General features: G+C 40.7%; 1 protein-coding gene across 1 annotated transcript in view; it reads left to right on the forward strand.

The window, feature by feature from the left end:
* Positions 1-1,394: 1,394 nt before the first annotated feature.
* Positions 1,395-16,747, forward strand: part of LOC104396253 (general transcription factor II-I-like) — a 50,893-nt gene continuing 35,540 nt past the window's right edge. The window contains exons 1-8 of the mRNA XM_010006071.1: positions 1,395-1,433; positions 2,778-2,916; positions 7,308-7,433; positions 7,672-7,855; positions 8,053-8,081; positions 9,215-9,263; positions 9,933-9,976; positions 11,428-11,505. Of these exons, the coding sequence (XP_010004373.1) occupies positions 1,395-1,433; positions 2,778-2,916; positions 7,308-7,433; positions 7,672-7,855; positions 8,053-8,081; positions 9,215-9,263; positions 9,933-9,976; positions 11,428-11,505 (688 nt within the window). The remainder of the gene's footprint in view (positions 1,434-2,777; positions 2,917-7,307; positions 7,434-7,671; positions 7,856-8,052; positions 8,082-9,214; positions 9,264-9,932; positions 9,977-11,427; positions 11,506-16,747) is intronic.

The raw sequence follows: 16,747 nt of genomic DNA on the forward strand, positions 1-16,747 counted from the left end.
GAAATAGAAAATAATAGGAATAAGTAAGATGCCCCTTTTGCTCTAGAGGATAACATCATCAGCCTCTGCCTTGCTGTTCCCAGTTGACCCACTCTCAGTTCACTTAACTTATATTCCTTTATATTCACTCTTGGAGCTGGCTTGTTTTCCAGACTTGTGAAGGACCTGTTTGCCTATTCAGTGTAGCAGGTGCTGATGTCCATACCTCTCATTCCCTGCATCCTCACAGTTTTAAAGCTGTTTAAGCCTTGCCAGCCTGTGTCTGGAGGGTGCCTGTTTTGAGCTTACAGTGCTGCTAGTTTTCAGTTCTCCCCTCCAATTTGTAGCCTGAAGAACTCCAAGTCCTATCAGAAGAACAGCAGTGTTGTTTTTGCCAATGTCAGCATCTGTTGTCACATGCAGGGGTTATTTGTGCTGCCCTGACTTGTCTGCACATCTGACAGGGTACACATCACCTTTGACAACTTGAGCCATGTTGTGTGTGCAGGTTCTACAGGAGCAACAAGATGTCTTATCAAGATGCTGAGGTGTCTCATTTATCTGAACTATCTTGACTTTCAAGGTGATTTTTCTCCAGACTAGAGCATGGAGTTGTAACAGCTAAATCTCAACCAATTCTCCAACTCCAGGCATGTCAGGATATTGCTTTAGGTACATGTAAACATAAGAAGTTGCAACACTCTAGTGTGCTCTTAACAGCTGCTTAAACTTAATTATCAGTATATTAATTCTTATATAGACAATTGTGTTGGCAGATGGATAAACAAGTCCCAAATATTACCTGTAAATTGAACATCTCCTGAGTGACATACAGAAAATAGGTTTAAATCTCTTTTTTTGTGTGTGTATGTCACTGCTGAAAACCAGTTTTTAATTTTAGCACCCTGATTGGGACTACTCTAGCTTTGGAGTTAATCCTGCAACTGAAGAATATGTGAACAAAAATGTCACATTCTTGTTGCTGACCGTGCAGTCTTGGAGGCTGTGAGTTTGGGACAGGGTGGTGGTGGTTTGTTTTGAGCTTGGCCATGGTAGTTACAGGCAGGATTGTTCTAATCCTGGTGTGGTAACTGATTTGCCATTTTTTTCCTGTACTTTAGTGCCAGTGTTTGTTGCTGTGCTTGTGTAGACAGCTGGAGCTGCAAACATGCTTAGGAAGAAAAATGGATGCAAGTTCAGGCAATCAGTACACTAAATACACCTGTAGATTTGCTTGCTGGGTGTGTGGTGTGTTCTGGGGTTGTTGGCTTTTTTTTCTTGGCTTCTGTAAGAGAGGTTTTAGGATTTTTGTATGTATCTGAACAGGTGTTTTTATTCCATTTCACAGGAGGAAAATGGCTCAAACTACTGCACCAGCACGGTCCATCCATGATGAGGACTCCTCTGAAAGCAGGATGGTGATCACATTCCTCATGTCAGCACTTGAGTCAATGGTGGGTAGCAAAGTTAAGCAGCTGTGTGTTATGTTTTATTGTTGCCTTGTTGCTTGCTACCCAAGTAGCTGGTACTCTGTGCTTGTAGAAAATCAGGCTGACAGTCTAACAGTCATTTTGTACTGTTGTGTGGTGGTTTTTAAAATTACTTTGTCAAATAAACAGGAAATATTTCTAGATTGGTCAGGTAGAGAGTGGTTGAAAGGCAAGAGTCTGTTCTGGTGTTTGTCATCTGTAATATAGAAGGAATAAAGAGTCTGAAGCTAGTGCCTTTTCATCAGCTGCTGTACCTGTTCAGCAAAACTTCTTCAGAAAATACTTTGCTTTCAAGCTGGCACATCACCTGTTTTGTAGAAGTTAATTGATCATTGTGTGGTGAGTTTAAGGTTGGCCAGGGCTGTGAGAGAAAACAGCTGTCCCATTTCCTTCAAATTGAGGCACTGTCCAAGATTTGGTTCTTTTGAAATAGTTTTCTTAAATGATAAGAATAAATATTTTCCTTTTAACAATGAAACTTTGGATGGGATGGTTATAATTAATTGCAAGCCCTTTTTCCCAATGGGTGTATTCAATTCCCAAAGGCATTGTGCCACTTTTTCCTCACATGCTGCAATTGTTGGTGTTTTATAGGTTGCAGCAAACTTGCATCTGAGTTCCTAGGACAGACTGACTTTTTTTGATGACTTCTTGATCATCTCACTAATTTTTCTTAGGATCTTTGCTCTCTCCTTGCACTGCTGGCTTCCTGCTTTACTGCTTTGCCAGAAACTTCTCCCAGCAGAACAGGTGTAGGGTGTGCAAAGGGAAGGGGAATTCCTCCAGAGTGGAAGGATTGCACCTCAGTGCAGCAGCAGCAAGAGGAAGAATGGGGCAGGGGCTGCAGGCAGGAGGAAGGGAGCAGGGGCTGCAGGCAGGCAGCCTTCCTGCTTGCAACCAGCCTGTCTGAACAGAAGGTGAGGTGTGATAAGGGTGCTGGGAACAAAGGAAACTCCTATATGCTCTGTTTGAGAGTTGGAATAAGACAATATGATTATCTACCAGGGAAGTGATAATTTCACAAGGATTAATGTCATAAATCATTTTAATTAAAAACAGTGCAATCTCTGAGTCTAGACAATGCCTTAATTTCACTAATGCATCTACGATGCTTTTAAGATTCCTAATGAAAAGCATCCCAGATATATAAATTACCCTTTGCTAATGGTGGATGTTTTACTCTCAGCACTTTCTGATGGTTGGATGCTGGCAGCAGCAGTAATAACTGTTTTACATGATACCACATACATTTCTATTAACTGTACTCTTAACTATGCTAATAAAACCTTTTTGTTTTTCTTTTTATAGTGTAAAGAACTTGCCAAGTCCAAGGCAGAAGTTGCCTGTATTGCTGTATATGAAACAGATGTCTTTGTAGTTGGAACTGAGAGAGGAAGAACCTTTGTCAATTCCAGGAAAGATTTCCAGAAAGATTTTGCTAAATACTGTAAGTTTCCCTGTGGCTTTTGTTGGGATTTTTTTGTATCTCACAAACTGCTTAATGTGCAATATTATGGAACTTTGCTCCCCCAAGTTATTAGTACTGTGGCTGTGTGCTGTAATTGCATTGGCTGGGGCAAAACCAGCTGGTTAATTACTTGAAAATAATTAGTAGCAGTGATCTTGTTTGGAGTATTATTTCAGCTGTCACTGGAAATGTTAATTTCATTCTTAGCTAATGTGACAGACTAGTACAATAAGAAGTATTAGACTGTCCACCCTTACAGCACATCCTGCATTTCCTAGTGCATGTTCATTTTTCATTATATTCCCTCCTCCAATACTATTTTTCCTCTGATGAAGGCTGGGTGGAAAAATTCAGCAAGTAGTGGGTTACTTCTGTCAGCTCAGATAGTCGTGGTGCTTCAGATCATTTCATGTCTTATTAAAGTAGATACACATTTTTTGGCAAGATGCTAATTTTTTTATGTAGCTTTTCTTGGTCGACAAATACGTATCTATACCATAATGACTTTACATTACATCTGCATTACTTTTGTAGTCCTGTAAGTGCCTCTAGGGTGTGTTTTTTGTTCTATTTAATTTTTTGATAATAAAACAGTGGAATCTTTGCCTTCATAAAATACAATCCATCGAGAACAGGACAGTATTCTTAAGACTTAGGTTTCAAAGATTCAGTGACTCTTTGGGGGAGCACTGTGCTCATTTAGAAAGGTGCTGTTGGACACTGCTTCATCAATAAGGAAAGGTACCTTTGCCTGACTAGGGAAGAGGAGAAGGTGGCCAAGCTCAGTCAAGAGTATAGCACATTGGTATGATTTTTAATGTGCTGAAGCTCTGACTGGCATGTCTTGCTGGTTGCTTTCAGTATCTGGTGTGTGTGCTGTGCTGCTGATTTGGATGTGGCCCTTCTATGGTATTTGGATGCTCCAGTCATGATGTAAATGAAGTATTAGTACAGATGATTTGCTTCTTCCCTACTGTTGTGATTGCCTCTGATTAGATTCTTTGTATCTTGCTTGTCATGTCTATATACCCCAAATGGGGTATTAGGCTTTTCAACTCTAAGTGGAATGTCTCAGACTTGAAAGGGAGTACAGACTGGATCCCCTGATCTGTGTGGAAGCAGCCTAATACCTTTTCAGCATTGCTCTAATAACAGAGGTTATTAGTGGGTCTAACTGCTGTTGTTTGTGTTTTGTTGTCCTTGTTATAGTATCTAAAGAGCAGTCTTCATCATCATCTTTGTCTCTGTGCTGTGGTGTTACAATCAAAATACCATTCTGTAGCTAGCATACAGCTGCATACTAATGCAGCTAGTTTAAAAATACAGTGGGGTTTTTTTTAGTGATGTGCCAGTGTGGGAACTGGTTTCCCACAGTCGTTTTCTTTGGCCTTAAACTATTCTGTGGCCAGCTGAGACTTCTGTGGCTTTTGCTGCTCCTGAAGCTGGTAACTGGCCTCTTTTACAGCCTTAGTAGAGTGAGGTTGCTTGGCTTGATTGTCAGAAACCTTTTGTGTTCTGCCTCTGCCAAGCCAGGCAAGGGCTATGAAGCCAACAGCTCATTCACAACACTTGCTAAGATCTTCAGTCATGTTTCAGTGGAGACCACCCATCTTGTTTCCTCAGAGTTGCAAACAAACAGAAAATTACTGTAGATAGCAGATCTTTTTGAAATTCCCTAGTTCCTAAATTCTGCCTCAGGTAATTTGCTTTCCTTGTGGTTTAAGTGATCCTTTGATAATCCTAAAATAATTTTTCTTTAATTTGAGGTGGTTGGACAATTTCCTGAACTGTAAAACTGCACAGCCTTAAAAAGCTCAGCTGAGCTGGGTGGATGTGTTATAAAACAAAGCAAAATGTTTCAGCCACACACACGTTTCCCCTCCTTCCTTCATTGCTCATGGTTATTTTCAGAGTATTTTTCCTTAAATGCAAATAGTACATGGTAATACAAGAAGAAAAGACACCCAACCACATATGGACTCTTGGTGCAAAATGAGGGGTTTTGGGGGTTAGTTTGTTGTAATCCTTCTGAATCCATAAAGCTTTTGCAGAATAACTGGACTAACCCTGCAGTGTGCTCCCAGCTCTGCAGAATGCAGTAGTTCTACCACAGAACCATTCCTCACCCATCCTGAGCCATTTACCCTCAAAACACAGCCTCCCCAACCTTCTTCCCCACCAGGTCTTGTTGCTTGTGCCCCAGACATCACCTGTCCCAGATGTAGCTCAAGTCCTGCTGGGGGCTCTAGTAATTGTGGCTAAGGCCTTCCAGAGTCTGTAAGTTGTGTGGCCTCCAGCAAGTGGAGAAGTGTCCATCAGTGCTGCCAGGAGGAGTGGAATGGCTGCCAGGTTTGGTCAGTGGTGAAGAGCTCTTTTAATCTTACTGTCTTGGTCTTGATCTTACTTGGTCTTGTTTGTCAGACTTGACTAAAATTGGGCAACAAACGTGAGAGACATCAGGGAGGGAGGTGCATGATAATGAGCTCAAGAAAATGGATTAAAGTCATGTAATAAAAAGCAACACTAAAGGTTTCTTGCAGTCCAGAAGGAAAATGTCTGTTTCTCTGTTCAGCAAGTGGAGAAGTGTCCATCAGTGCTGCCAGGAGGAGTGGAATGGCTGCCAGGTTTGGTCAGTGGTGAAGAGCTCTTTTAATCTTACTGTCTTGGTCTTGATCTTACTTGGTCTTGTTTGTCAGACTTGACTAAAATTGGGCAACAAACGTGAGAGACATCAGGGAGGGAGGTGCATGATAATGAGCTCAAGAAAATGGATTAAAGTCATGTAATAAAAAGCAACACTAAAGGTTTCTTGCAGTCCAGAAGGAAAATGTCTGTTTCTCTGTTGTTCATTTTAGTGGGAAGCAATCAGTATTGTCATCTTATTTTTGTTTTGCTTATTATTTTTAGAAAGTGTGGGTACACTTTTGCTACTGGCAGTGAAGGAGTTTTCAGTGAATCAGGCTCTGTGGAAAAAAAACCCCAACCACTCAAGAAGTGACACAGGGTGTAGCTATAAATGGAAACTGATGTCTCTTAGACCTGAGTCTCCAGGCAAACCTTACCAACTGTCATTAAGCTTCTGTGTTAGCTGTAAATAACCATATTCCATTTTTGCATTTATTTTTGTGTTATGGGAGGCCCTGTCATATTGCAGAGGAAGCAAAAGTTTCAGGCCTGAAGACCTCACTGGAGGTGGATCCAGGGCACAAAGCAGGAGAGTGATCTGCAGAGGAAGGAGGAGGTTCTCTTTTCAATAAAAATATGAAGTTTTAGATGCAAAATAAATGTTTGTCAAAATCGTTGCTGCTTCAGCTCATTCACAACCCATTCATAATGAGTTGTTCACCCTGATGCCTGTTTTCTCCTATTAGCCTAGAATTAGGATGCCAGCAGCAGTGATAATGCAAACTGCAGCATTTCAGCCTTGCTGCTGTGCTGGGTGAAGTCAGGGCACAGCTCCAGCACTCATCATCCTCTTGCACATGGGAACACAGCTCTCCCTTGCTTGCTTTTCTTTCATATGCAGAATACCTCTGTTGTTTTGCCCCGGTTTTTGCTGGGGAATCCTCAGTAAATCTCTGCAAGAACTGAATGATAAAAAGGAAGGCTGCCACCTGAAACAGTCACTTCTGTTTGCTTTCCAATATTGAAAGTGGTGTTATCCCCTCACTCCTTTTGCAACGACTTTTGCTCAGAGGCCAGAACAAGCTGTAGAGCTGAAATCTTCTCTTTCACGTGCTGATGGCTTGTTTGCAGCTCCTTCTATTCAGCATGAAGAGATATGTCTCTATTAAGGGACTTAAAAGGTCTTTAGATGCAGGAGCTGTTGTGGCAGAAGTCAGATCCTTTCTAGAAAAAGTTGAGCTGACCACATACAGCATAAAAAGAGGCATGTACATCCCTAGGGAGCTGTGGCACCTCCACACAGGCACTGAGCTGACAGCATAAAAAGAGGCATGTACACCCCTAGGGAGCTGTGGCACCTCCACACAGGCATGTTACCTTTTCCCTGGTGACTGTCTTGGTCCTTTCTCTTGGCACTTTTGCATGTTCCTTCTATTGTGCTAGCCTCTCCTGAGATTAATAACATTTTCTACCTTTTCATGCAAAAAAAAAGCCTGTCTCATAATTCATCACTCCTGCACCTCAGAAGGTGGTAATTTACAAAGGTTGTAAGAAGGATATAATGATTTTAGTGTCAATTGAAATTTATTCATTGCTCATGTACATACATAAGTGCATTTCCTTCTAAGGCAAATAATTCCTTAGACTTTGTCAGGCATCATTTCCAAGTGTGTGCAATTTAACTGGAAAGACTAAGTACTGGGGTTTTTAATATTTTATTTTTGTCTTTTGTAAATAACTGCCAGGTGTTGTGGAAGATGAGAGAGACAAAAAGCCAAAGACTATATCACCTATAAAAAGACTGACAGTGGATATTGTGGAACTGGAAGCTCTTAGAAAGTCTGTGGAGGACTTCTTCTGCCTTTGCTATGGTGGGTGCTTTAAAGTCTTCTGAATAGCTGTTCTGGATTTCTAAATTTTCATTCCAGTTGGGAGTAAAACACTGTATGATTTTAGCCTTCCAGCTCTGCTGCTGGTAAGGTAATAAGTTTAACTTGTTTAGTAACCAGTTCATGCCATTACTCTCCAAAGACTTGTCCTTTTGCTCACTTGAGCACTCCTGAACTCAAAACTATATATTTTTTTAATGATTATTTTGCTTTTCCCTAGGTAAAGCTTTAGGAAAGTCAACAGTGGTACCTGTGCCATATGAGAAGATTCAGAGGGACCAGTCTGCTGTGGTGGTGCAGGGCCTGCCTGAGGGACTTGCATTTAAACATCCAGAAAATTATGATGTTAAAACCCTGAAATGGATTTTGGAAAACAAATCAGGAATCTCATTTATCATCAAAAGGTTATCTGCTCTGTCTTGTGCTAGTCTGTCCAGTTTGGTTTTGTACTTAAGTTAAAGTCCAGTTAATTTGGGTTTTTAATTAAATCCATTGCAGCCTGTTTCTCTTACACAGGAGTGCTCTTCTGTAGTGTTTTGTGACCAAGTAAGTAATGATGTCTCTGCTAAAGCTGTATTTTTTCTTCTGTGTTTCCACACAGGCCTTTCCTAGAGCCAAAGAAACACGTGGGTAAGTTACTACTTTCTCAGACTAAACAGAAACAGTTAGAATTTTAGATTAGATAACAACATAGGTACAAGAGTTGGTCATGTGGATGAAGTGGCAAGCTGTGCAGGAATTCCTAGACTGTGAGTTGCCTTGCTTATGGAACTGCAACCTTTTCCTTTATGCTTTCTGCCAAGAGCAACTAATTAGAGATGAAATTTGTTTTACTGCATTCTTCATCCTTTTACTGAATTAAAATTTATTGTGAACGGGATAGGATCCTGGGGAAGGAAGTGACCTCTTGAAGGGCTCCATTGCATTTTTACAAGATGCCAAGAGTTTGCAATGCTCTGTGTTCCAGTGCATAGCTGAATGTGGCATTTACATCTAATTAAACTGATTTGATCTCCTGAAGTGGCTAGGTGCTGCAGTCGCCATAAAAGCCTCTAGATATTAAAAAATCTGAGCTAGAGTGAGTTTTTTAAAACAGTGCAAAGATTCACTTCTAGATTAGAAGACATCCCTTCTGTTCCTTTCATGGGATCATGTTGCTTTACTTGGGAAATTCATCTGTGTGAGGATGTGTTTTATGAAGAGGCTGAACCAATCTCTATAGGAATGTAGTCAAGTTTCACTTTCTCATGTGAAACAGCCAGAAGTTGATGCTGAATTAGTAAAATGAGGAATGTGTTCCCAGTAAGGAGCCTAGAGAGTGGGAAGTTAGAGAGCTCATGGTAAGAACACATTTCTCTTGAAAATGCAAGGCAGGTTTTCAGTGTGGTAAATGACATGCTCCAAATAGAACCTGTTTATGTCTTGCTGTAATTTAAGACTCAGCTGAATCTCTAGACAACTTGCAGTTTTCTTTTAGCAGAGTGTAGCTGCAGGATTTCTTTACCTTTATTTCCCAAGGTTACCACCTAGCACCATGAAAGAGAGCAGTGAAAAGGATGGTGACTTTTATATTGGTGTTGCTTTATAGATTAATAAAGCAGATTAACAAGATCTTTCCCTCATATCTGTGAGTACAGAAAATAAGCTCATATGCTTATAAAATGTGGACAGGTGTTTGCTTCATGAAGTCCATGTGATGTTTTCAATCTGTGTTTAAGGCAAATGACATATAAGAAATTCAAAGATTGTCTTTTAACTTTCAGGAGCTCATATGACAGATCCTTCACATTCAGTGATACCACCAGGTGGAAGGTGAATTTAAAATAATCTCTAAGAATAGTGTTTTTTTCCTGTCAACTATCTATTTTCATAATGTGCTTTTTCTGTCCAGCTGACCTTTGCATGTCTGGGATTTTAAAAAGCATGAGGCTGAATTTTCTCTCTTTTGACCATTATTTGTGGGAAAACTTACAAATTAAACAGATGGTAAAATTACCCCTCAGTTTAATTAGCCCAATGAGTGTTCTTAATTCAGTCTGTCAGTCAGGGATAAGTTTGTCATACTTTATGATACAGCAGCAATGGGGAACAGATGTAATGTTGCTTCCTTTCTCCTTCTCAACTGAAAAAACCCTAAAATAATTTATTTGTGAGTAAATTGAGATATATCTGGTATAAATAAAAAATTGGTTAATGTGAAAACAGGGATCACTTTTCTGTCACTGAGTTTCTCATTAAATCACAAAGATGCCTTGAATATTGAGTATGTCCTGAAGATATGGGGATAGGAGATTCCTGGGAATTCCCTGGAGCTAAATCAGATAAGCCAATATGTGGGTTTTTTTTTTATTTTTATGTTCCTACTTGGAAAATACTGGGTGATTGATTTCACTTGACAAACTGTAAAGCTAGAAGAACTTTGCAGAAATGTGATACTTCTTTTTTATAATGTCAATGTGCTTGATTTGTTTATTTTTGTAGTTGTCCTTCTATTCAAGTGAAAGCAGAACCAAATGAGGATTCTGGTATGTTCAAAGTTCTGCCCTTTTTGAAATTGTTCACTTCTCAGTTGGAGGTTTTTATCAAGTATTGAACCTTAACCAAATGTTTCCATTTCTAAGCAGAGAATATTTGTAAAATTTTGTAGACTAAAATAATTTACCTTTGGAAATACTTCAGTTTTAAGTGGAGAAGACAGTCACAGAATCACAGACTGGTTTGGGTTGGAAAGGACCTTCAAGATCATCCAGTTCCAACCCCCTGCATGGGCAGGGACACCTCCCAGCAGCCCAGGCTGCTCCAAGCCCCATCCAACCTGCCCTTCAACACTGCCAGGGATGGGGCAGCCACAGCTTCCCTGGGCAACCTGGGCCAGGCTCTCACCACCCTCACATTAAAGAATTTCCTCTGGTTTTTATCTTGTTCTAATTCAAGATCACTTTCTTGCAGCTGGGGGTGTAAAACTTAGTTTATTTGTTATCACTAAAATACTTAACAAGACAATATCCATTTTCTAGCTGAAATGGAAATAAATAGCAAACTATGTTACTGCTTGTTGAAAAACCTGTATTCCTGAGTTCCCCTGCAGATAGGACATGATCCTGCAAGGATAAAAGCAAGAATAATCCCATGAAAGCCAGTGAGACAGCAGGTGTGCCTAGAGGGAAGCTGGTGACTTTGCCTTTTGTTGGGCTGTGCTACACTGCTCAGCATTTTGTGTAAGAATTAAGTTTTTATATTTAGTCCAGATTTTTTCCTCTAGTTCTTTATGCTTCTCAACTTTATGCTTTGGTTTGGGAGCCCTTCATGGGGAACATTCATCTTAATGTCTGCAAAGAGGTAACTGCAGCTTTTTGTCAAGTCAAGCTTGGGATCTTTCTAGTCCTGCTTTCTAGGCATTTTAGTAATTTTCTCTTTGTTGGAATGTTTTGAAAACGTTTCCAGGAATGCTCTGAGGGCCTATGGAAGGGATATTTCACTTGAGGAAGCCAAGAGCTGTTGAGGACCTTGGGTGTTGTTCCATCAGCAGCACAGTTTGATGCAAAGTGTGTTTGAACTTGGCTGTGCGGAGGAGTGAGCAGGAGTAGGTCTGGAAGTACTTTCAGCAGCAATGAGTGATAATATATATATATTTTTTTTGACTGTGATAGTCGGCAAAAAAGCAGGAGGCCAGTTTTTTTATTTCTTCAAGTCTAAGAGAGCATTTGCAAGGATACCCTGTTTGTAGAGAAGCATTTAATACTGAATCCCTTCTGCTGGTGACCATACTGAAATGTAAGAAAGCAGCAGGTCACTTTGTTACCATTGTTTTAACTCAACAATTGCTTTGTGTCTCAGCACCTAAAAATATTTTTTAATCTTTTTTTTTAAATGGAGACCAGCTAGGATATTGGTGGGTGTTTTGCTGAACTTTTTTTTTAAGAATCTAGTTATGATTCATTTCCATATTTGATTCCTTTGTTGCTTTGTTCTACAGGACTTTCTTTGGACAAGAAAACAGTAGAAGTGAAGGAGGAATCGGATGATCCTGACTACTACAAATACAATATTCCAGGTAATGTTATTAACTTTGTCGTAGTGTTTATCTCATCAAAAGGTTGGTTGCTGAAGTGTTGATCTCTCTGTGCCTTTCTTTTTACTTATTCTTGGTTCTTGTGTGTGCCTCATCTTTGTTAGGATACAACATTTCCATGCTGGTTAAGTTACTCTGAAGAATAGCACAAGAGCTAAAATACAACTTCAGGAAAACCATGTGTGTGTGTTTGAGCTGAATGAGAAATTGCAGAGAAATTCCAGGAGTATTCTGAGCTGTTTTGTGGTTCGTTTTTTTTTCTGACTGTCCAGTAGGCAGAGTCTGATTCCAGTGACCTCTTGAAACAGGAAATAAATCATGGTAATGATACTGTCTAAAACACTGTTGGAATCTTCTCTTCAGTTTAAAGTTTCAGTAACTTCTACAGCATATAAAACATTTTTCCATATGGAATGACCAGTATGTGTCAAAATTGTATTGAAAGGTTTACTTATATAGACAGACCATCAAATTTGTGAGGTCCATGAGTCAGGCTCTGTGTAGGTTTTAAGGTGACTTTCAGTTGCTTTGCCTCTTCTCCATGTGCCTGGTTAATACTGCACATTTCCTATGAGAAAGCTGAGAGAGACTTTGGACAAGGGCAGGGAGTAAGAGGACAAGGGGGGATGGATTAAAACTGCAAGAGGGGAGATGTAGGTGAGATATTAGGAGGAGGTTCTTCCCTGTGAAGGTGGTGAGAGCCTGGCCCAGGTTGCCCAGAGAAGCTGTGGCTGCCCCATCCCTGGCAGTGTTGAAGGGCAGGTTGGATGGGGCTTGGAGCAACCTGGGCTGGTGGGAGGTGTCCCTGCCCATGCAGGGGGGTTAGAACTGAATGATCTTTAAGGTCCCTTCCAGCACAAACCAGTCTGTGATTCTGTGTTGAAAATTAGGAACATCTTTTAGTGTGTCAGTAACAACAGAACGTTTCTCCTTTGGAGATCTCCCAGAATACCAGATGTTCATTTTAATGGGACAACCATAGCTAGGCTGAAAAGGACTAAATACAGATCTGCAGGACTAAATTATGCTTACTGGAGCATTCCAGCTATCACAGTGTCAGTTTGACTCTGGGTTGGCAATTAAAGCATTGACATAAATGCTCTCCATCCCCCCTCCTCACACCCAGCTAGGGAAAGGAAGGAGAAAATAAGGAGAGAGTCTTTCTGGATTGAAAACTAAACTAGACAGCTTTAATTAAATATTAATGAAAAGAAAATACGTACCAATGTAAACAAGTTCAGGAATGTGCAAAGCCCTATTGCCTCCCCCCATCCCCAGCAACTCCCCTGGCATCTCCTGAGCTGTGAGCAGCTCTGAAATGTCCCAGAGGTAGGAGCTGAGGGCAGAGTGAGGAGGGTCAGGGATGCACAGGCCTAGGAATAAACAATGATGGATGGATGAGTCCTCCCTGGACACCCATGGATGGAAGAGAAGGAATAAGAAGGAAGGGGCTTGACTTCTGTGATCCCTGAATTTATAGTCTGTTCCTCCCTACAGAGGGGCTGTGGATAAAACTGGTCTGCTCATTTAGTGCCCAAAGCAGTAAATCTGACAAGCAGAGCAAAGTGTCCTTGGTCTCTCAGCAGAATCTATAAACATTCCAGTGTTATCAATCCACTAGCTAAAAAAACTTGCTGCTTAAAAGAGAATTCCCTGAAGAAAAAGTAATCAGTAGAAAGAAAATGGGCTTCATCCTGGCTCAAACCACACAGTTAATATTCCTGCATGTACCTTATCTCTAAGTACTAGTTGTTATGACTCTTACAAGAAGAAACATTAGTTATGATGCTGTTTCTTAGTTTAGTGATTTAAAGATGGCTTAGTCCTTGAAATGAGGTTTGTACCCTTGGATGGAAGCGTATTAATGTGCAGTGAGAATAGATCTATTTCCAGTGCTGCTGCAGAGGGACTGGCATTCATTTACCCAGCTGGGTATGTGCATCCTAAAGCCAAGTGGGAGGGTGTATGTTCTACACTGTGGTAATGCACATAATCCCTGTGCCTGTAAATCCTTCTAGCTTCTCTGCCAGCTCCCTTGCCTTCAGACTGGTCAGCTGCTACAAAAGTGCACTGTAAAATAACAGACATGCATCTTGGCTTCTTAAGAGAAGGCTGCCTGCAAGACCCAGGCTATCATGAAGACTTTTCATGGAAAAAATGAGGTCAAAATACCACCAATGCCAGAATGAGAGCAGTTCTGAATCAATTAAAAGAGTAAAATGAAGAGCTACGGGGTTGCTTTTTACATTTTATTTTCAATTTACAAAGAAGCAGGAACAGATTAAGAAAATACCTCAGGTACACGTGTCACCCTCAGTCCTCTTTGCAGAGTAAAACAAGGCTTTTTGGAGACACAGCCCACTGTAGAACTGAATAACTTGCTGACTAAGGGCCAAACATTTCCTGAAAGAGACATTTTATCCTGTGAATTTTGTGGATGCAAGACTGCAGTTATCACTGGCACCTCCAGGTTCAAAGAACTGGAAGCAGAAGGGAAAGGCTGTAAACAATGTGCCCTGGGAATTGGCTGGTTCAGCTTTTAAACCTCTGTCTAATGAACTGACTGGTTTTGCTTATAAACTACTTGAAGTGAGTAAACAGCTGCCTAATGTCTTTCTTGTCTAAAGCTCCATGTGGTTGGACAGTGCTATTGGTTTGGGGATTTCTGGAAATGCTGGAGTGAGGCCATTAAAATACAGGGCATTCATGCAAAACCAAATGAGCTTGGAAATATCTTCTGCTGGGGAAAAAAAAGCCCAAAATGGGGAAGTAAAACTGTTTTTATTCTCACTCTGGAATGTTCTTGTCTGGAGAAGAGAAGGCTCTGGGGAGACCTCATGGCCTGGAAGTGGCCTTCTAGTACCTGAAGGTGCTACAGGAAAGCTGGGGAGGGACTTTGGACAAGGGCAGGGAGAGGACAAGGGGGGATGGATTGAAACTGGAAGAGGGGAGACTTAGGTTGGGCATCAGGAGGAAATGCTTTAGTGTGAGGATGGTGAGACCCTGGAACAAGTTACTCAGAGAATCTGTGGCTGCCCCATCCCTGGAAGTGTTGATGGGCAGGTTGGATGGGGCTTGGAGCAACCTGGTCTGGTGGGAGGTGTCCCTGCCCATGCAGGGGGGTTGGATCTGGATCTTTAAGGTGCCTTCCAACCCAAACCATTCTATGTTGAAAGTCATGGAAATCTTTTAGTGTGCCTGTAACAACAGAACATTTCTCCTTTGAGGATCTCCCAGAATACCAGAAGGAATGTTCATTTTAATGGGACAAGTGTAGCTAGGCTGGCAGTGCTCTGACCTCCAAAACATAAGACTCAGCATGGAACTGCATGTATCTTTAACCAAGAAATTCCACAGAATATATTCAGAAAACAAGCAAGCATGATGTTGTGCTTCCTAAAGGCATTCTGGTAATACCCTGGTAATTCCATGTTGTTCATATGGCTGCCATGTGTGTAGCCAAAACTGACCCAAAAAGTGAGCATGGCTGACAATGCTCATGCATGAGATGATAAATCTGTTCCTTCTGCCAAGTGGCAGAGGTTTGGCTGGGCAGTGTTGGGGCATAATCCATTAGTAACTGAGGCTGAGGGATTTAAGCTCAGTGTAAGAGGAAATTGTTTTACCTCTGTGCTTGATTTTTGCTCTTAGTGGTGTGATATCTGTGTATCTGCCTGTGATGTGCATGAGTGCAGTAATATGGAAACCTAGCTTTTTTTAACAACTACTGGTGGTAGAACTTTCAGAAGTCTTCTAAATTTCATTTTCTAGTCATTACTAAGTTAAACTAGCAGAGAATATATTGGTTTACACTTTAAAATTTTTGAACTATTTTTACATGCTGTTTTTTCTCTGACAAAGCTCATAATATGGAAAAAAAAGCTTGGAGTTTCATAAAATCTGTGTGGATCACTTAATCTGATGGATTTGCTACAAGTACTTCAGGTTTTATTGACATTAAAGATGAGGGGATTTAATTCCCTGTGCTTAATGCAGGGAACTGTGAGCCTTGTAAGTGTATGTCTTTAACTAGAGAAATCTTTCTTCAAGTTTCAACCTGTCAAAGACTCATTTTTCCTTTTTTCATTTTTGTCATAGCATATATTTGACAGGAAGAGAGTGCAACATGGAGGTTGTTGCAGAATGTGTAGGTAAAACAGTCCTGTCAGGATTTCTGAATCAAGGAATAAACACAAAAATCAGTGCTTATAGTAGGATATTAGCTTGTAATGGGATGAGTGTTTGTGTGTCAGTGCATTATGAATTACAATAGTTGCATGTTGAGAAGAATTGTTAGGAAATGACACTCCAGTCTGGCTGCACACACTGAATGTGCTGATTTAAAGCAAATTTAGTCTATGGAGACATTTTCCAGCACACCCAGGGAGGCTGTGTCCTGTTCCTACTCTCCCAGAAGACTTGCAGATCACTATTTTGTTGAGAACTTCCTCTCATGTGGCCCAGAGCACCACCAGTGCCTCTGGCTTCTGCTTTGCTTCTTTTCTTCCCTACTTTTTCCCAACTTGGGACTCTGATCTTAGCTGTGCCAGGGCTGCTCTCTGGAGCCCTGTGTTGAACCAGCTCAAGGGTCCTCCCAGTCAGACACAAATAGGAAAAACCCAAACAACCCTGAGCAAAGAAGAAGTAGCAGGAGCAGGTTAAAGCAGCATTTCCTGGAAGAAGTGTGTGTAAAACAAAGAACCTTGGATAGGTTCCTCACTTGGAATCCTGGTAGTTTAAAAACCCTTTGAAAATCTCAGCAATCAAATTAGGCAGAACTGTCTCCAAGGGGCATTATTGTAACCATGTAATTACCATGGTTTTCTTTTAAAAAATGTAATCCTTAAATACAGATTTTCTTGAATAACTCATAGTATTTGATACTGTGTATTACATTAAGTCTGATTGTGACAACAACCTTTCTTCCTGTGTGTATGAAATGATGAGTTAAAAAGATCTCGCTTCCCTTGCTAGTTAATGATAGCTTTTTGTGAAGGTATTAATGTTAGTTGTTGATGCACTTCTAAAGCTACATCTAAACAGCCATAATTTCTGGGGAGCTATCTGACTTCCTGCAGATTGTTTTTGCAAATGAACACACAAATAATTTGATTGATGCAGAACAATTAGTCCAAACCCTTCAGTTCCATTTAGTCCTGCTTGTGAACTTTTGCCACACATAGGCTGGGTTTGTATCCCTGTGCAATTTTGGTGGTACAGCCTG

Source organism: Chaetura pelagica, unplaced genomic scaffold (genome assembly GCF_000747805.2).
Source record: "Chaetura pelagica isolate M959 unplaced genomic scaffold, ChaPel_1.0 scaffold49, whole genome shotgun sequence".
NCBI lineage: Eukaryota > Metazoa > Chordata > Aves > Apodiformes > Apodidae > Chaetura > Chaetura pelagica.